Raw genomic sequence first — 21,309 nt, 5'->3', positions numbered from 1 at the left:
AGTGCTCACCCCCACGGGGCACACGGAGTTCGTCGCGCTGACAGGACGATCTTTCTCGGGGGACAGGCGAAGGACAGGACACAACCACCAACCGCCTCCCCCCCAAGGACTGCCCTGCGGGTGAGCTCCTCCACTGGTGGAAGCCTCGCTCCTTCACTCTCCACAGCCCCCTGGACACTTTCCTCAGCAATCTCCACAGGCCAGGGGGATGACCCAATACTTCCGCGTCCTCCGTCTCGGGCTCCTGCAGCCGCCCGTAGCAGCGCGGCTTGCGGAGGCACGGCCTTCCTTCTCCACTGGCAACAGCGGGGCGGCGCTTCGGCGTCGGCCCCGCTCACGTGACCCTGGGCAGTGACTTCAAGGCCAGATCCGCCCCGCACTTCCTGGATGCGAGTTTTTCTCCTCAGCTGGCTGACGCGAAGCCGGCCAGCGCTTCCCCAAGAGATTCCTTCACTTCTCCAGATCTCCCAATGACCACCAGCCACACCCCGGCAATCCCAGGTAGTCTCTCAACCTCGGGGTTGCGGCGGTGAGTACTCCAGGCAAGGAATCGTGACGGGGGGGGGGGCACAAATTAAGGCCGCAAAGCTCACCTCACGACCGATGATTAAGCCAGCCAACCTCTACACGATAGGGCCCGGGCCCCTCCCCTCTAGTCAGGGACAGTGGACAGTCGCTAGGGCAATTTGACTAGGAAATCCCAGGCCACGACAGGGGTGAGAGAAAGGTAGGTCCAGATGGCGATTCTCCCCTGGGTCCAGACCTTCAGGGAATCTGACTACTTGGAGGCTCTCAGGGAAACGATGACCCCCAAAGTCTTTGGCTGTGTTCAGGGACCGGTCAGAAGGTTGGGGGTGGTATCAGCTGATTTTGGAAGACACGCAGACCCAAAGACCTGTCACTCCCCTATCCAGCGCAGCCACCTCCTCACACAGGTGCCTTGCTCCTGACTGCCTCACAGCACCTCCCACTCCTAAAATGGCCGCCCTGCCCCCACCTCTATTTATCACCTGGGGCCTGACTGGCCAGAGTGGCCCAGAAGGATCCGGAACCTCTCATGGCAGCCTATGGCCCAGGTGCAGAGGTGACAGTTGGAACCACCATTTTGTGAGTCTAACCTCCCTCTCCCTGTTTCTACAGTGAAGCACCTTGCGCCTCTCCCTCAAGTAATAAGGAAAAGGTGCCCAGAGCCTCTACATCAACATCTAAAAAGTAATTAGTGGACAGAAAAAAATGAGAAGGGAAAGGGAAAAAAATAATATGAGGAAGGAACTGCCAAAGGGCTGACAGGTCTAACAGCCACAAGATGCCCAGAAGCCTCCCAGAATTTGAGAACACACACAAGATCATTGGAGGTGACTGGAATCTAGTCCCAGACCCAATGTTAGGCAAAACAGGTCTGACAGATACACCAAACTACGACAGAATAGTTAAGGACGACATGCAAATAGACCATGGCATCCTTGACATTTGGTGTCTTACTTATACAAATAATGAATAAACCTTCCTCTCATACACCTATAGTACATTCTGATGAACAGATTTTCTAACTTCATGTTCACTGACACCCTGCATACTTTACTGTGAGATTTTGTAAAGTGTAGTATCAGACCATGCGTCAGTTCGACTGCAACTGGGCATTAATTTAATGACTAGGAATGCATGGTCCACTCTTCACAGGAAGGCAACCATCAGGGTACAGCTTAAAAGAGATGCAGTTATTAAGAACAGAGGAAAGAGGAAAGAGAAACAAAAACCCTTAAAAGAGGAAATTAAGTCCCTAACTCAACACTATATATCATAACACACTGACCTAAATAAGAGAGAGGAAATTGGAAAGAGTAACATTTAATTTGAACATACTACACTTCCAAAGCAGAACATACATTAAATACGCTCAAAGCCCATCATTATGAACTGGAGGAAAGCTAAAAGGCTTCTTGCAGCCCAACTAAAGCAAAGAGGCAGCAGTGGCAATACCCACTGTATATGAGGAGTTAGGACAGCTACTAAGCCTACCACAGAAAATAGCAAACAACTTCAACAAATATCAGGAAGAACTTTATAGCTGTGGATCAAAGAATGACCTAGAGTCTGAAGAATCCTTTTCCTGAGAACTTAAACTCGGTATGCTATCTTCAGAAGGACGGGAACTGTCAGCTGGCAAAATAACAAAAGAAAATAGTGATTGCCATTTCGGAGTTACTGTACAACAAAGCGCAGGAGAAGATTGCTTCCCGGGAGAGTGCTACAGATGATGTAGAGAGGATATGGTAGACATACTAGACATGGTCTACAAAGAAACAGAAAACAAAGGTTCATTAATAGATGTATCAAACAAAGCTCGAATCACAGTACTCTCAAAAGACAAGAAAATAAATACTTTTCTGAAACAGTTACTGCCCAATTTGTTCAATGTAGATATTAAAATACTAGCCACAGCCAAGCAAATAGGCTTAAAAAGTGATCTCATCATTAAAACATCATTCTCAGGTACAATGTACCTCTGGCAGATTCTCCAGGCACCATAAGCACACACAGTCACACCCACTGTAGATGTTGAATGATGCTCAATCATTGACTCTGCCATGGGGGGGGGCGGAGCTAGCCACGCTCAAAGATGGCCGCTTTCTAAGCGAGCTCCTTCAGTTACTCGCTTACTATCCTACATTTCTCCTGCATCCCGCAGTTCTGGTAATGCTACGCAATAAATACTAGGAAGCGGAATACATAAGGGCAGTGGTGAGCTGTTCATTATGCACTGACCTGCACCGCAACTGCCGCAGATTCATGCCGAGGGATCCCGCCCGCATTGCGGCCTAAGGGAGGTGCGCCGCCATCGCCTGGACCGTGTGGAGACATCCGATGTGTGCTGCAGCGGACGGAGCCGCGCCTCGTGAGATCCCCGGGGTGTTTGACCGCTGTCCCGCGTAGGCCGAGCGGGAGTAGCGCTCTGTGCCGGAGCGTGGTGCTGCTGGCGGCGGTCTGCATCTGCGTGGACCCGGGACAGAGACCGAGCGCTGGCGCGCTCTACGACTCGGCGCGGCCGGCTGGCGGTGAAGTGGGTGTCCTGCACGCGAGAGGTGGGCCGCCGCGCTCGGCGAGCCTGGCTCCCCCTGCTGAGTGGTGTCGGATTCGCTCCGCGAGTGCTGTGGAGGATCGGCGGCCCGCGGACTTGCGGATTGGCGGCCCACTGGCTGTTGTAGAGTTGCTGGTGGCCGGCGCTGCACGGTGAGTGCTGATTGGGCCCTACTAATCTTCCCTGCCCTGCCACGAGTTATACATCAGGGCATAGATAGATTGTACCCTGCCCATCTGCCTGCACTTGCTACTCAGCCCCTGGCTTCTTAACTAGTATCTAAGGTGGAGGTGTACCCTGAAATTCAAAGTACGATCGGTCTTTTAACACCTGACCCAAGGGAGGGTGACTAGCTTCCACGTGTTGGTGCGTCTGTCCTCTTTACGGCTGCTCACCTGGTCCCCTGGCTCTCGCCCTGTGTGGGTAACACTCTGGGGTTGGTTTCACCTAATCCTGCATTGGCAACTATGGGAAAACCAGACAGAAATCAACCCAAGCTGTCATTTGATCAGCCCCAAAAGACCCCTGAGAATGTCCCGGAGGGGCGGTCGAACCTAATACCCGCATCCTCAGCTGCTGGGGGAGTGGCTGTGGGAGATGTGCAAACAATGTTCTCCGCAATACAAAGCACCTTAACTAACATAGACGGCAAAATCGATAACCTGACTTCCCGGGTGGATCGCATGTCGGAACGTCTTGATCGCCACACTGAGCACATTGACATGGTGGAGCGGCGCATATCGGACGCCGAGGATGCACAACGCCAAATCAAAGCCAAACAAAGCAAAATGGACACAAATCTGACCGCCCTAATGGCCAAAGATGAGGATCTTGAAGCGAGATCCCGTTGCAGCAACCTCCGCCTCATGGGTATAGCAGAGTCAACCAACACAGGGCCTATGGAGAAATTTGTTGAGCACTTGCTTATTAGACTGCTGGGCAAGGACACGTTCTCTGATGTTTTCATTGTAGAGAGAGTCCATCGATCGCTGGGCTAGGCGCCACCGGTCGGCGCAAGACCCAGGCCCATTAATTGCCAAAATACTAAACTATAGAGATTGAGATGCGGCACTTTGCAAAGCTAGAGAACTGGGAAGCTTAAAACACCAGGGCATGGACATATCCATTTACCCAGACTTTACGCCTCTAGTCCAAGAAGCGCGGAAAAAAAATGTAGCTGTTAAAAGAAAGCTGAGAGACCAGAACATTCCCTACGCTATGATTTATCCAGCCCGGCTGAGACTCTCTGCGGGTGGGAAAATTAGTATTTTCAATGACCCCAAAGAGGTGCTCAAATATTTGCAACAGAGAGGTGCTCAGTCCATGCGCAGGCGCTCGCCCAGGGGGGGTCTGGAGGAAAACACTGGTGCATCTGATGTTGAATAACGGCATTGCCTGTGCTATAGATGCACTTGAAGGAGATGCTAGATGAGTCTTGTGGAATAATTGTTGTCGTCTCTTCTGGATACATACCAATAAGGCCATTGTGATTTTGTATACCTATTACAAAACTGTTATGTTTACTACAATGTCTGTGCATCTTTTGGTGACCATCCGTTTTGTTACAATGGTTGCCAAACTGCTGTCTGCTTCCTAGATGTGAGTTCGAGATGCTGGAGATGCCCATCTATACCAGAGTAGTAACCCCTAGGGGACATGCTTCCTTAGGATACCCAGCTGGCAGCTTCCGACCACCTGTGTGCACCACAGAAACAGTTATTCACGATGGGTGGGGTGGGGGAACGAGGGGAGTTACTTAATGCTATGGGATACTGTCTTCGTCATGATTGGGATGGCGAAGTGGGAGGGTTGGGAGGTGGGATGGGTATGATGTGGTTCTTCGTTATTCAACTGCTTTCTCGGAACATAAGGTCAGTTTTGTTTTACAGTAGCATGTTATACAGTACTGTTATAGATTCCGTGCCTGTCCAGCTAGGGCGGTATACATGCCGACATAGCAACACACCGCTATCTATCTCTAGCATTAGCAGATCTTATGATACTGTACACTAAAGAGACGCCCAAGCCCCTCAAACTGGTAACCTGGAATATAAGAGGTTTAAATAACCCTAGAAAAATTCGGCAGATGTTCGCTTACCTTGATAGGCATGGTATTGATATCGCCAGGTTACAAGAGACACATTTAACTAAACATAAAGCAGATGTTTTCGGGAAGCGGTGGGCGGAGCTAGTGGCAGCGTCCTCTTATTCTGCATATGAGCAGAGAGTAATAACACTGATACACAAAGGAACTCAGTTCATACCAGAACAAACCCTCACGGATACGCAGGGGCGCTATGTAATAGTTACAGGGATGCTGCGAGGTACTAGGGTAGGCCTCCTAAATATCTATGGCCCTAATGTGGATGAGACTGATTTTTTTGTGAATCTATATTCCAGGATAAGAGACCTTTCGGATACGCACCTTCTTTGGGGAGGGGATATGAATGTCGCATTGGACAGCGAGTGTGACAGATCACATAATACGACCGAATATCATCAGCGTGCTGCGGCGGCTCTTAGATGTGGTATGGCTGAATTTAGGCTGCATGATGTATGGTGCATGCGCAACCCACAGGTACGTGAAAGCACACACTCGTCCACTGTGCACAATAGCTGGTCCAGAATTGATTATTGGCTCCTTACGGAAGAAGCATGTACATGGACCCAAGAGATCAGTCACTTACCAAAAACACTGTCAGACCACAAACCTGTCCTGCTGGCAGTGACGATTCCGACATACACCTTTCCGTCATTTGTATGGCGATTTAATGCAACATCACTGTTAGACCCACTTTATGCTGAGACAGTGCGCAATGCCATAGTAGATTATTTTAACACCAATAGGCAGTCGGTGAAGAGCGCAGGAACGCTATGGGAGGCCTTCAAGGCAACGTTGCGTGGCATCTGCATAAGCACGACGGCGGGGATTCTTAAAGACATCCGTACCCAGCTCACACGTAGTGAACAAATCATAAAAGAACTAGAAAAGGAATACGATGTCACGCATAGGGCAGACATATTGGGAGCTATTAGGGAGGAAATAAATAATTACGATAACCTGGCTGATGATGAGGTGAAATACTTAGCTAGGCGTCATACTGCGCGTAGGATGGGTGAGGGAGGTAGGTCAGGGTGCACACTTGCACACAAAGTGCGTATAGAGCATAAACAATGTATTATACTCAAAATGAGAGATGACAAGGATGTAGAACATCATGATATGGCAGGTATTCTGCAAACATTTATAGACACCTATGGCTCACTCTATAGGGCACGTGACACTGCGTGCGCGCAAGAGATCCTAGACTTTGTGGAAGACATAGCATTGGTCTGACTGTCAGATAGTCACAGGGATTACCTAGCACGACCCATTACACTGCAAGAGGTGCAGGATGCTATTAAGACCCTACCAAATGGCAAAACACCTGGGCCAAATCCAGAACTAGCAGAGTCCTATAGGCCGCTTTCTTTGCTCAACACGGATGTAAAAATTCTGGCTAAAATACTTGCGACTAGGCTGCAACCATTAATGAACACAATTATACTTCCGGATCAGTCCGGATTTATACCGTCTCAATCCACTGCACATAACCTACGTACAATATTTGCTCTTTTACATCAATTAAACCCGGGGTTGGAGGCAGTGGCTGTATTGCTAGATGCGGCCAAGGCTTTTGACTACGTGGAGTGGGTCTACCTTTTCGCTATTCTGGAGCGGATGGGATTTCCACCACTCTTTGTGAAATGGATCAAACACTTGTACACACAGCCTACCGCACGCATAAAAGTTAATAGATATATATCAGACGTGATACCAATCCAACGTGGGACACGGCAGCGGTGCCCGCTCTCACCCTTGCTGTTTGCGATTGCCCTGGAACCCCTAGCAAGTAAAATACGCCAGAAATACGCTAAGACAGCCCTAAGTTTTGATTTGCGTCCTATCGGCATATCGCTGTATGCTGATGATATGGTGCTTTATGTTAGGGATCCCAGTACTAATCTAGCACTGCTACTGCGAGAATACATAAAATTCGGTAGACACTCAGGTTTACAAATAAACAGGTCAAAATCAGCGGTGATACCGCTAACGACTAGCACAAAAGCACCACCACTGGAATTCCCGCTCATTTGGCACGAAGATCCTATAAAATACTTGGGCATCTGGATACACCGTGACTCCGAGCAGGTGATTTGGACCAATTATGGCACCGTAATTGATAAAATAGAAACACAAATAAGCAGTTGGATCATGTTGCCCTTATCCCTTGCGGATAGAATTTCCTTAATAAAAATGGCACTTCTACCCAAACTCTTATACCTTTTCATAAACATTCCCATAGCGCCCCTCACTCACGTCTTTAAACGATTGCAGTCGCTCATGACTAGATTGATTTGGGCGGGTAAGCAAGCCAGAATAAATCTACGTACGATGTCGTTGCCTTATGCTTCTGGGGGCTTTGGTGTCCCTGCCTTTTACCTTTACTATTTATGTGCTCAAGCGCAGTATGCTTACTATTGGCATCACCCTGTGCAGTTTATGCCACACCTTGCTGTGGAGGATGGTGACGCCCACCCCATTAAGTTGAAAAGCATACTACCACATTCGAGACCTCATCTGACCAAACAGGAAATTAATACAGTTTGCACGACTTCTGAGGCATGGCAGCGAATCTGTCAACTCGCGGGCAAAACTCCACTGTACGCGCCGAATCTCCCACTGGCACAACATCCTGCTTTATCGGTTACACAAGGGAAGGGTGGTATGGGACAGTTGGAACAAATTGGTATCACGAAGATTTGTACCCGAATGGGAAATTTCTGGATCAGGCTGATTTGGGATATGTACGTAATCAAACGTTGCTATTTAAATTTGCTTATTATAGGCTTTGCGCAGCGGTTAAGGCGTTCTATCCTACCTTCCCGGCAGAGCCTCCCACCTTAGAAACACTTCAGTTGTTAATAGCAGCCCCTGAAAACAAACATATAGTGGCCCGGCTATACAGAGCTCTGCAGAAAGAAATTGGGGCTGACATACGCAGAGCGCAGGATATGTGGAATCAGACAATGCCTACACCACTAACTGCGGAGGAGTGGCAGGCCTGCTGTGCCCTTACTGAACTCCTTATGCCCAATGGCAATTTACGTATAATACATTATAAATATCTCCACCAGGCGTACCACACCCCGCTAAAACTGCATAAACACGGTTTACGAGATGATGCAAAATGCAAACATTGTAGGGCGGATCAGGCCGACTTTGTACATTTGGACTGCGCACTACAACTGTGCTTACTGGGGCACATAACTCAATTGAGATCTGCTAAGAAGAAACTAGCAGCTATACTGATACTATTAGCAAAATGCAGAGTAGCTATGCACTGGGACAGTAGACAAAGCCCAACGGCGACGCAGTTGCTACTGGATTCTATCTACTGCAGAGACAATTTTTTGCGGAGGAGCTGCCCTCAGCTGCTAAGCCATCGGATTTCTGGTTCCCGCTTACTAATTATTTACGAGAACACCCTGATCTTCTAGAAAAAGGCATTTAATGTTTGTATGTGTCTTGTATAGGCGGGGCTACCGGGCTGTTAAAAGCTACTGCTAAATATCACTTAAGATGTTGTGCTGTGTAGCTGTGTCATCTGTGAGTTGGTTAATGTGGGACTGACTTGCTGTAATGTGTGTATATGATTGGTTTCTTATGTTGGAAAATCTATAAATAAAATTTAAAAAATAAATAAATAAATAAATCATTGTCTCTGCCATTATGCCTAGACGTGGAAAAGGCATTCCACAGGTGAAAAGGGAAAATATGTTCCGAAAACTGCACAGAGCTGGGTTACACAATGATTTCATCACCAAAGTGTAGTGGTAATGTAATGCTTCCAAAGAACAGATAAATCATAGAGGATTTGTGTCTGACTCCTTGCCATTCATTGAGGAACAAGGCAGGGTAGCCTGTTGTCCCAATTTCTCTTTTTTACTAGCTGTTGATTCCTTCGCAGCTGCCAAATGTCAATTGAAATTGATAAAAGGGATTGTCACCCCTGGCAGGAGTACGAAAATCATTACTCCACACAGATGACATACTACTCACAGACTTGGAATAATCCATACCAGCCCTCATGAAAATAATTGCTGCTTTTCCACATATCTTGGCTATAAAGTGAACTGGGGAAAAAGTGGTCTAGAATCACCGCTCCAGCCTCCACAGAGGGATTCAAACGACAATTTTCAAAATAAACCAAGTGAACTACAATACTTTGAGTTTTAGTAAGGAGAGGGCCATAGAAAGTACCTTGGGATCAGTTCACGTAATAACAGCTTTACCACTGTAAGGTTGTTGTTTCTCCGAGTTGAGTAGCTTCAACCCATCTCGAAAAAATTTGCACAATGACCAGGACATATCTTAGCCCATAGTAAACTGCCATTTCTATAAAGCCCATGTGCATCCAGTTGAATGGTCCACCTGATCTCCCCATTTGTTTCCGTGTAACATGTGTTCTTTTCCCTGCATAAATTAGTTGACATATGATGCATCTATGGCAAATCTCTTCAGCAAACATTCAGAACTTTGGATTAAGCCAACTCTGCCTAAAAAGCCTCACTATGCAATCTCTTCCTAAATATGTGTACCCATGGTAGTAATGTGACATTGGAAACAATAAGCTGTCGGGCAAAACTGGTTTCTCATCTGCCAACATCCAAATGTCATTTGCGTTTTTCTCACAACCTGCTTCTACCCATTCATTTTATTCTGTTTCTGAAACATTTTCTTGGACTCATTTACTCAACCCAGGTATCCGTGACACTCTTTAGCATTGTGAATGAACTCTCTTCTTCGGACTCATCTGAAATTTCCATTGAATGTGCAAGCTAACAAGGCGCAATACCCTGCTACAGACTCCGCATTTTATTGCCCATGGCAATATATCCATTTCCACGTTGGTGGGCGGTACATTTGACCACAGCTACTTCTTTAGCCAATTGTAAGGCTCTTAGTAACTTTTTAACATGATTTCCATTTCTGATTGGGGACCCTGAAGTGGTCAAGCAACCTCTTTGCGACCACAACTGCCCAAAATCATGGACCACACCAAACCCATATTGACTGTCAGTGAATATGTTGACTCATCTATGGAGTTAAACTGCAGGCTCTGGTAAGAGCAATTAGTTCAGCAGCTTGTGCTGAGTTAACATTTTGAAGCCAGGAAACTTTAACAACATCACTGATGGTGCATACTACATATGCTGCTCTTAGTGTAACATTGTTACCGCTTAAACAGGAGCCATTGACAAACAGTTCATGTTCGGGCTCAATCAGGAGTTCATCCTTAATGTTAGGTCTGGGTTTAGTGCATAAATCCGTGACATCTAGACAATCTTGTTCGACTTCATCAGTCAACATCATTTACGGGCAACAAAGTTGAAGGATTTAGGACACTGCATCTTTTAAGTACTACATTATCGCTAGACAATATGGTCTGTTAATACTTTGTGAAGCGATTATGAGTCATGTACTGTGTATTTGTTCTTGTTAACAATAGCTCGACAGTGTCGGACCATAATAGTTCAAAGGTATCCGATCACTATGCTCTCACCCTTTTCCAGACTAGTGCTCACCGCAGCTACCGCTTTTAGGAAACCGGGAAAACCTACAGCTATGGGATCAAGTGCTGTTGAGAAATAGTCAATTAGTTTTCAAGCATCACCATGAATTTGTGTCAACACTGAGAAAGCACACCCATCTCTCTCGCTGCAAAACAATGTGAATAGTTTTGAATAATCAGGCACTCCTAGAGCAGGTGCACAACACAATTTGTCTTTCAACTATAGGATTACTCTTGAGTATTCTTTGTTCCATAGGATCTGATCTGACACATCCTTGTGTGTCAACTTCATCAAAGGTTTTGCCATTATGGAAAATTTGGGATCCACTGCCTGCAGTAGCGAACCATTCCGAAAAACATTCCGACTTCCTTTTGAGTTTGTGGTAGATTCATCTGTAGGATGGCTTCCACCCTCTCTGGTGACACCTTTCTAGCTCCTTTCACAATGATATATCCCAGATATTGAACTTCCTTTTTACAGTACTGCAGCTTCCCTGGAGACACCTTGTGTCCATTCTCAGCCAGGTGGTTTAACAAGGCAATGGAATCTTGTTTACAAGCTTCATGCGTTTATGATGCCACAGCAAATCGTCTATGTATTGGACAAGAGTTGACTTGTGGGGCATGTTTAGACTTCTCTTTAGGATTTGATTGAAAATAGGCGGACTCTCTGTATACTCTTGTGGGACACAACACCATGTGAACACCTTCTGTTGGTATACAAATGAAAACAGTGCAATGGCACAGAGAAGAAACACTGGCATAAATCAATGACCGTAAACCACTCTGCAGTACATGGGATCTGAAAGAATATAGTCGCTAGATTCGGTACCATGGGACAACTATCTCATTCATCCACCTTAAGTCCTGCACTATTCTATACTTTCCATTGGGTTTCTGTAAACTCATAATCAGAGAATTACATGGACTTCCAATCAATTCCCTCAGTATTCCTTTCTCCAGCATATCATTTATGACTGATGTTATTCCTGCAATGGCCTCTGATGTCAAATGGCATGGGGGTGTTCTAGGAAAGACTGAATTTGGTTTGACAGTAATTTGGATGGGTTCCACACCTTTTATTAGTCTGATGTCTTTCCCTGTCAAATTCCGGACTTCAGGATTCACTGTCGTTTTTAAATCATCAGGTAATTCCAAATAGTAAACAAGGGGAACATTCCTACTTTATTTCTTTAACTAATATATAGTCCACATCCTCGTCATGTGTCTGGAAAGCAACACCATCTGGTGTGCAATAAATGGTGCAATTTAACTTGCATAAAAAACCTCTCCCTAACAGATTTACAGGACTTGTATCACAAACATGTTTTTCTTCAAAACCACCTATTTTACAGGTACTTCTTCTGAAATAGGATTTCTGAATTGTTTATTTGAAACTCCTACAACTTGGATTGTTTTCCCCGAGAAAGGTAGATCTGGAACTTCCACAGTTGTTTTTACTAGTAGCTCCTGTATCTATTAGAAATGATACTGAGTGACCCCATACTTCAGCATCTAGGTAGGGACCACTGTGGTCTATCTCTAAGACTGTGCCAAGTATGCAATCTTTCTCCTCTCTCATGCACTGTCATTGAGAATTATCAGATCCTGAACAATCAGCTTCGAAAAATTGGTATTGCTATAATACATTCCGATTCGGATTCTGAAATTGTGGCATGGGATTTTGAAAAGAATTTGTGTTCATTTTTGGTAACTGGTTTAAATAAAAACATGGGGTTCCTACATTTTGGGCACTCATTTGAACAGGTGGGATGGCCATCATCAGGGTCTAACCTTACACAGGCTTTTGAGTTTGTGGTGCAGGTATATTGAGCATTTGCATTCCTTTCTGTACTTATACATTTCCACCATCATTGTTAAGATTATACCTGCAATTTCGCTTCCAGTGTCCAACCCTAAGACAGATATTTTTCTGCTTTATGTCTAACTCATCGCTACAATACTTATCTTAGAATTTCGTCTAACGACTTGTTCTGCCAACAGCTCACACTTTTTATTAAGAGTGTACAAATTTCTGGTTTCAAACCTAACACAAACTGTGACGCAATAATCACTATATCCTTCTCCTCAGGATATTCTCGTCCACTGTGCTATTGAAACACCTGCAACAATAGTTCATAATATTCATGTACAGTCTCTTTCGACTCTTAAGTAGTTCTTTTAATCTCGAGCCAAACCAAATTTTAAAGAACCACTGAAACTGTGCATACCATAACACCAGCTTGTCTCTCAGTTTTGGAAAATTGATTATAAATGCTGCCAAATCACCTTGAATCCAAGGAACATGTACATACATTCCTCCAGCAATTTCTCTAAGTGGAAATGCTGTAGTCTCTCCCTCCATTCTCCTCATTTTGTTTCCGCGCTACAACTACCTCCATCTTTTCCATCTCATGTTTCTTGGCCCATTTTATTTCCAGTTGCTTAATTTCCATCTATTTACAAATGCATTTGACCAGTTCTAGAATGTGTAAACACTCCCAGAAACTCATGTTTTCTAGAGATGGGTCACCGAATTGAACTCCATAGCTTCTTCACAGGTGAAAATATTCTTGAGATCAACCTCGTATCTATGAGCTACGTCTGCCAGTTTATCATACACTAGGGCTGCTCTTTATGTGATTTCCTTACATAGATAAATTAATTCTTTCCAGTGGTATTGTTCAATGTGTTCAAATGTCCTCTTATTACTTCCTACAATTCTATCTTTATTTGGCTACATTCAATGGATTTTCCCTCTCTGGATCTGGTTTCTCCACTGTCTACCTTTACGTTTCCTGCTACTTTTTCAAACCATGCTGGTATATTTCCTTCTGTAGCAGTATTAAAATCACTAACACACAGAGGATCTAGCAGGAGAGGCCCAACCAATGACGTACTACTCCCTATCTACATATGAATCTAAAAAAAAGCACATCTGGTAGGAATAGAAATAGAAAAACACCGTGCACAATATTGTGGCAGTGTGGGCGTTGAACAGTGTGTTTCAATTGTTTTCAGGAGAGACCCTCTTTCAGGACGAGAACCCTCACTCAACTGAAGATGACATGCTTCATGACCGAGTTCCCTCCTCACACAAAGGCCGCAAGGACCTTGGTGTGAGCTACAACTCCTCAGAGAGTGAGGAGGAGCTGAGGTGTTTTGGGAAACTAGAGAGCAATAGTGGAGACAGCGAGTGAAGGCCAGAGTGCAAATGAAAGTAGAGAGTAAAACGGTCTGCAGAAGGCCAAATAACCTTTATTCCATGGACTCCAGGGACAGGATTAAAAAATGTAGACCACTAAGGGTTATCAGCAAATATACCCCTACAGAAGTTCAACACTTTCCAAAGAATTATCATCACCAGATGTGATCGAAGTTGTAAAGACTAAGGTCCCTCCATCTATCAGTGCTTGTTTGCACTGTCTGTGTGTGTGTCTCGACACAACAATCTGGGAATTTTGTGATGTTTAAACAAATTCTGCGACAGGCACACCTCCTACTGGAGGAGATTCTGACCTTAAATCCACATTCGGGAGAGCAGTTGCCACGACTCCGGGTATTATCGGGGCATTTACAGGTTTCATCTGGGCTATGGTATGTGTTACAGCTGTACCGGTCACTGTTGGGGCTGCAACCTGTGGCTGAGCTTCAGTGAGTGGAACAATTTGAAGAATCTCTAAAGGTCTTTCAATCTGAGCTAAACGTAAATGTACAGGAGCAGTTGCCTTAAAGGCACCCGCATCAGCACTAGGGTCCTTGTGAACCACTGGAATCATATAAGGTGGAGGTCTCAATGCTAACATCTGTTCTAAAACGTAATCTCCAGAATCTGTATCGGATTCATCCTCATCTTACTTTTGGTGATCTTTCTCTTTTACCTGTTTTACGGTATTTGTAGTAATTACTGGATATAGTATAGTCTAGTTCCCTCTGACGGCTTTCCTCCGTCTACCCTGTTCTTTTAATTTTTCTTTTTTTTTTTTTACATAATTCGTGTTAATGTTTTACAAGTTAACTAAGTTATTTTAAGCTAAATTTTCTTGCTTTATCAATTCCCTCCACCTGATGGTTTATAAAACCATCACACTAATTCATTTCTCATGTGAGTTCAATTTCAGAAAACACTCTAGTCATCAATCAAATTTTGGGGTTTTTGTTTTACCCCTCTAAATTTTAGTGATTTCATGTAATCCTCGTTCGTTATTCCCATCAAACCTAAATAACTTTTTTTGTCTCTTTTCTAGTCTTTTGCGTAAAATACATCTACAGCTCATGAACAGTGCATAGAGAAATATTAATCTCAGCTCTATTATTAATATTGGCATTAATATAGCCTGTTAATGCTTTTCAAGTTATCTACGTTATTTTAAGCTAAACATTCTAGCTTTATCTGGATTAAAGCTATCCCGAAAAGGGAACAAATTCCATTTTGGAAGGAGTCAGCTGCAGAAATGATCCTACATCCAGCGTTTGCACACACATGTGGATGGACACAGCTCAACCCTTGAGCACTAGTCTCATTAATTTAAGATAGCGGGCAGTGGCAAGTTTGGAGCTCTGGAGTACCCCAGAAGAAACCTTTGCTTACAATTTTTTTTTCTACATTTTTAGAACCACTGGACATTACTGACAAAGCAAAAGACATAATAAGAGAGAACAAAGTTGATATCTAACCTGTAAGTATGATGGTTTTTTGACACGACAGGCTGGTCAGGGCAGAAGCTGTCTTAATACTGCTGTTCTTTAACCGATGACCTTCATCACAAATAACCAGGTTAAACTCTATGTTGTGGATTTGTTCCAAGGACCGTAACAGCATTTCATAGCTGATGATCAGGACTGAATAGAGGGGGGAAAGAATGAACTCTTCTATTTTGTGATCCTAGAAAGTAAAGAAAGGCATTAATTGTTCATTCATTATTTCTTTTGAGAATTGGTACTTTTATCAATGAACATTTATCTCCAGCAGGCCATCCAACATCAGAAATGTAACACACACCAGCATTTTGTGTGTTCACGGTAATACAAGGAATACATTTTTAGAAATAATAAGCATTGCTGATTAATAGGACAGAGGTGTCCTTGTGTAGCTCTGGAGAGTGTTCCCACTGACTAGTCTGCAGCTGTGCTCAAAGCATCTCTATCTGATTAATTTCTGTAATGGCTATAAGGGTAAGTTGGGTGTTGACCAAACAAAATCCTTAAAAAGAATTTAAAATTCATACAGTGGATGAAACTTTTCAATCCTGTGCACTTCTCCATGAGGGAATTGCAGGATTATAATAAACCCCCTGCACAGGCCCAGTAGCAGATTCTAAAATGGCACCACAAACACAGGTCCAGCAGAGAATACACAGCCCATAGGGGATTAATTACCCAGCTGTCTCTCGGACTGTTTACAGTATGGCAAGCCGGCCTCTCAATGCATACTCACTGAGTGCCTTGGCGTCCTAGTCAGAGCAGAGGCTCACTGCTTGTGGTGTAGATGGGGAGTGAAGTCACCTTCAGCAATAGCTAAGCTTTGTGGTGACCTAAGGCTCAGCTCTCTGGTTTTGTTGTAAATGTAGGCATAGTAAGAGTATAACAGATTAAGAGAATGGGTGGTCATAGAATTGGAAAATTGATGTGCTAATAAAATTAGAAACATTAAAAATGCAAAAAGAATTACTCTGGTTCCTTAACCTTCTTATGCGCCTTTACCTGTGGCTCAGTCCACATTTTGTATGGGTCAATAACTAGTTCTTGACTGGCTCCATGGTCAATAAAGCTACAGTCATGCCGGTTTTAAACTGCTAATACTATGGGACCAATTTACAAAGCTAAATTTACAAGTCCAGATGTACTCAAGTGTAAATTTGCTCTTGCTCCTAGCAAGCAACTTTACACTCTTTTGCTATTCATCATTTTCAGGCTCCCAGACGGCACTGTGGCCAATGATTATGTTGCATGAAAGGAGCGTCTGGATTGGCCTGAGCGCCTGCAACTTGTGCTCCCAAGCAGACTGAGAGCCTGTGCCTGCTTTCTCCAGCTCCAGCAACGCAGCTGGGGCTGGAGAGTGCTTCACTGCACTTGAGGGTTTGGTCGGCCTGAAATGGCGGTCCAAACCCTCATGCGCAGTGAAGGGAGTGCCCACCACTCCCCCACCAACAGTGTCGGACCCACCCTTAACACTCATCAAAGTCCTGGGGAATGGTCTAGGGGATTAAAATAAAACTAAAACAAAACAGGTTTAAAAAACGGTTTATTATCATTTATTTGCTGGTGGTAGTGGGGCGGGGGTGGCACTCCTCCGCTCCAATGGAGCTCTAATGGAGTGGGCGCCACTGCATATTACATGTTAAATGGCATCATTGATTATATCTTTGATAACACCATAATCATATACAGCAAAGAGTTAACGTAGTGTACACTTGGGGGTCCATACCATGGAACAATCATAAGCCCTAAAGGCATGTGTGGTTATGCATGGCGAAATTTATATGGTGCTAGGTAAAGGCTGAGTGCATTTTATGTCATCTGTAGAAGTATGTTTCAAAGTAGGCTGTGGCTTAATAAAACGTCTCTGAGAAATGCCAAAGATTCTGTTTACAATATCCACTAGTGGATATCTGGACATGTGCCCATGGTAAATATATGTAATACAGTGCAATAGAAAAATTCTACGCAGCAAGGAAATGTAAATAGTGTGGATGTTTTTTTCCAGAACTTTGCTGAGGAACTTGAGGCAGATTGTTGAATAATGTAGAATGTAGCGGTGTCCTGTTGGAGGTGATTATCTCTCACAGGCATTGTAAGTATGGCTCTAAGGTTGTATGTTATTGTGCCCATCTCCGGAATTGGTGTAGTGTATTTTAAGAAATGATGGAGGGTTGTCCTAAGGGCCCGGCAAAAGGTGACGCTTTTGTGGCAAATGCATACCTGTCAAGCTCTTTAATTAGATTTGCGGGTCATATGAAGTCTTTAAAAGGGTAATCAAAAATGTAAGATCTGGGTGTCCCGGGTGAGTACTGGGACACCCCAAAAAATACAAATAAATAATGTATTACTTACTGCTTGGGCATGGCACGTCCCATAATGCCCTGCATTATGGGACGTGCCATGCCTGGCTTTTTTTTCTCTTGGTGGTGCCTCTAGAAAGGGTAGAGACACCACCACACATTTGTTTATGTTCAAGGGGCTGCAGGGAGTGCAGTAGCCCACCAGTATTTAAAAAAAAAAAATACGTGAGTGGCATGGTCAACATGGCGAACGCTTGAAGCGAGTCTCCCATCTCAACGCTCTTTTCTCCGTCATGCATTCGATGCATCAGCAGGGCAGGCCCTCACCTAGAGCAGAAAAGGAGTGCTGAGACTCAACGAAGCTTGGATGCCAACCTCCCAGTCAGTTAAGAGGCTGCATACTGTCCCACTGCCTCAGACTTGAAGGGCCCGGCTGGTCGACATCTCCATTGTCTGGGAGCTGGATACCACTGGAAACGGGTGTGGTGAGCCTCGGATCACTGTGGAGGTGGGGCCATGTGCAGAAAGCACTCAGCGGCACTGGACACCTTAAAGAGCCCTGAGGGCCACAGTACGGGGCTGCCATAGTGCTCCAATGCCTGTGCCTGGAGGCCTCGGAGACCCTGGGGCCCAGGGCAGTGGACAGTATTCCATGCATTCGAGCAACGGGCTGGGTAGGGCCCAACCTTGTATTGAGCATAGGACAGGGCATGCATTGGGATCCCTAGACCACAAGGTTATCCGGCCCCAGGGGACCTGGAGACGTTCTTATGTATGGAGCTGCGAGCATGCGGGGGGGCACAACTTCTACCCCCGGGCATGGCCCACAAGGGTGAATGAGAGCATCCCCCCTAATAAGGACGTCTTACTAGGGGCAACAGGTGGGGGGGCTGGGCTGCTCATTCTCCACCTCGGCCCCTCACTTCATCTTTAGGCCTAGAGGTTGCAAGTGGGCCCAACCTAATCCCCCTCGGACCTCACTGCTCCTGCAAGGGCGGTGCTGCTTACCACAGGGCGAACCAAATCCATCATAACTGGATCCCAATCGCTACCAAGGGCAGGTCCCCCACCTCGGTGGAGACTGATTCAGATAAACCGGACATTACAACTAAAGCCATCAAGACATCCGCATCTCCCTAGAGGCGAAGGTGGATGCAGTGGCATCGGATGTCAATCTCCTGAGGTATGACCATATGTGCCTAACAGACAAGATTACAACTTATGAAAACACTTTGGCAGATCTTCATCCACACACCATGGACCTGCACACCCAGGTACAGGACCTTGGAGGTAGAGTCCGCCTCCTGAAACCCAGAGCAAGGGATGCCTATGCACGCTTCTGCTGCAATAACATTTGCACTGTCGGCCTACCGGAGGGCAGCCAGGGCCGCAACATGATTGAATACCTTGAACGCTGGCTAAAATAATTGGTCCCCGCCCAGGCCCTCACTCCTTGCTTCTCCACTGAAATAGCCCATCGAGTACCTGCCAGCAACCCTGCGGTGGAAATCCCGCCACACCTGGTACCGGCTTGGATACTCCATTATAAAAATCGAGACAAGATATTGGACAAGCAAGAAACTTTGAACCTATTCTAATGGATAATTATTACCTCCTGATTTTTGGGGTTGAACGGAAACTCCAAGATATGGGTATCAAGTAGGCTTTACTGTTCCATGCAAGGCTCAAGGTAATGGCAGACCAGCACACCCAATTTCTTCGATGAGCCAAGGGCCACATGGGTCTGGGCCAAAGAACGCACTACCCCATGTGCCCGCCCAGAGAGCACCACAGCCATCGCCTCAGGGCAGGGGGCTGCGGAGTAAGAGCCTGGTCTCATCCAAGGTCCCATCCTGGGAACAAGCTTATAAGGACAGGAGATCAGAGCTGAAGTGGCAGCGACATTCCAGGACCTCTTCAGGTTTCCTTTCAAGCTCCCCAGAGAGGCTTCGAATGAAGGCAACATCTCCGAAATACTCCAGGAGTAGGGCTCGCCTCCTAAAGTTACTCCCCAGACAGATGATTTACTTTGACGAAGGGGCAAATTTAGCACCTTCCTTGACGGTCTGGCCTGTTCATCCACGGCTCCTGAACCCTGCTAGGGTAAGATACCCTGGCCCTTCCCTTTGCTGTCATGGGTCCTCGCTATGAATTGCATCACCCCAGCAGTTATCTTTCACTGACTTTCTTCTCCTTTACTGTTTAGTGTGGGAGCACCCACTACCCAAGTGGCCTCCCACAATGCTCCACGCCTCAAGCAGTAGTAGCGATCAAAAGTTTGGGCAAGGAACAAAACCACTGAAATTCACCACTATAGTTATTTCAAATAACTAACTCAAGCCCTAAAGTACCTCATCATGCACAGCTAATTACCTCTCATACTACATCACTTATAACATGTTCTTTGACTTCATTGATAACATGACTGCAACATCTGAAATTATATCATTGATGACAGCACTGTGCATGGGGGGCACACGGTATAGTTACTTTAGGACTCGAGTTACAATCACTTGACATAACTATAACTGGAGAATTGCAATGGTTTTGCTAGTTTAAAATGGTATGCTTTAACTAACATTTTCACATAACTACAATATCCCTTTAATCTTTGTTTCTTTCGGTAACTATATAGATACATATAAATGCAAAATAAACTACTTAATTTACCATTATTTCCGATGGGGTGTTGTTTTAAGTCCCTGCCTCCCCTGTTTTCAATGGGAGTGAGTTGCAATACCTGCGCGTAGTCATGTGTGGTGACAGACTTTCTCCAAGGTTGGGCTGGAGAACATTAACAACTTTCTTGGGTCCTTTTTGGTTGTAGTAACCTCTGAAGTGCAGGCTGTGAATAGCAATGGGCTTACTCTTTTGTGGGTGGGCCTTTGTATATGCATGCTCCTCCCTAAAGCTGTCCGGGCTAGATATTTCCGCATAGAAAAGAAAGGAGAGGTGGAGGCGGAACTCTCCACGCGTAGGCTTGTGATTAGCATTTTGTAGTACGTGAGTACTACTATTGTAGCCCTACTAAACGTACTACAAAGTGCAGTTTGTGTACAGGCGCCTATGAATTCATCCTGTCAATCCTCACCAGAGCAATAGTTCAATATTACATTAATTCTTCCAAGACTCTTTATTCCAGAACAACTATCATATTCCACTAGACAGCAGACAGTGTAAAATGTGCTGAGACACCTTAGTGCCACTTTTTCAGAGACACAATTTAGTATCTTTATAACAGATTTTCCAACTAAAAACATAATATAAAGATTCTTACCTGATCAACAGCAAACACTTTTATTCTTTCTGATCCCAACCACTTCTGGAACTCTTTTCTCCAGTTCTTCACCAGACTCCCAGGAGTGACAATAAGAACACGTTTTAAGACTGGTCTGCTTCCATAGGGGCCCTGACGCAGGAGAGTCCACACCAATGAAATACACTGCAAGGTTTTTCCCAAGCCCATTTCATCTGCAAGAATCGCTCCAAATCTGCCTTCCACTCTGTCAGAAAAATCGTTAATATAACTGAATGATAGCATACCACGCGACACTTACTCATAAAGAAAAGTTATAATTAGACAATCTTAAATATGCCAATAATGCTAAAATGT

At 45.1% G+C, this 21,309-nt stretch overlaps 1 protein-coding gene across 2 annotated transcripts in view; it reads right to left on the bottom strand.

Moving 5' to 3' along the window:
* The window catches only part of RAD54B (RAD54 homolog B), a 495,994-nt gene that overhangs the window by 202,105 nt on the left and 272,580 nt on the right, over window positions 1–21,309 (bottom strand). For both annotated transcript variants that reach the window (XM_085605260.1, XM_085605259.1), the window contains 2 exons: window positions 20,974–21,199; window positions 15,373–15,580 (listed from right to left, as the gene is read on the bottom strand). In XM_085605260.1, the coding sequence (XP_085461386.1) occupies window positions 15,373–15,580; window positions 20,974–21,199 (434 nt within the window). The remainder of the gene's footprint in view (window positions 1–15,372; window positions 15,581–20,973; window positions 21,200–21,309) is intronic.

The sequence above is a fragment of the Triturus cristatus genome, chromosome 5_1 (assembly GCF_964204655.1).
Source record: "Triturus cristatus chromosome 5_1, aTriCri1.1, whole genome shotgun sequence".
Taxonomy (NCBI): domain Eukaryota; kingdom Metazoa; phylum Chordata; class Amphibia; order Caudata; family Salamandridae; genus Triturus; species Triturus cristatus.
The sequence above is the reverse complement of the archived record's forward strand: the minus strand, read 5'-3'. Positions and strand labels throughout refer to the sequence as shown.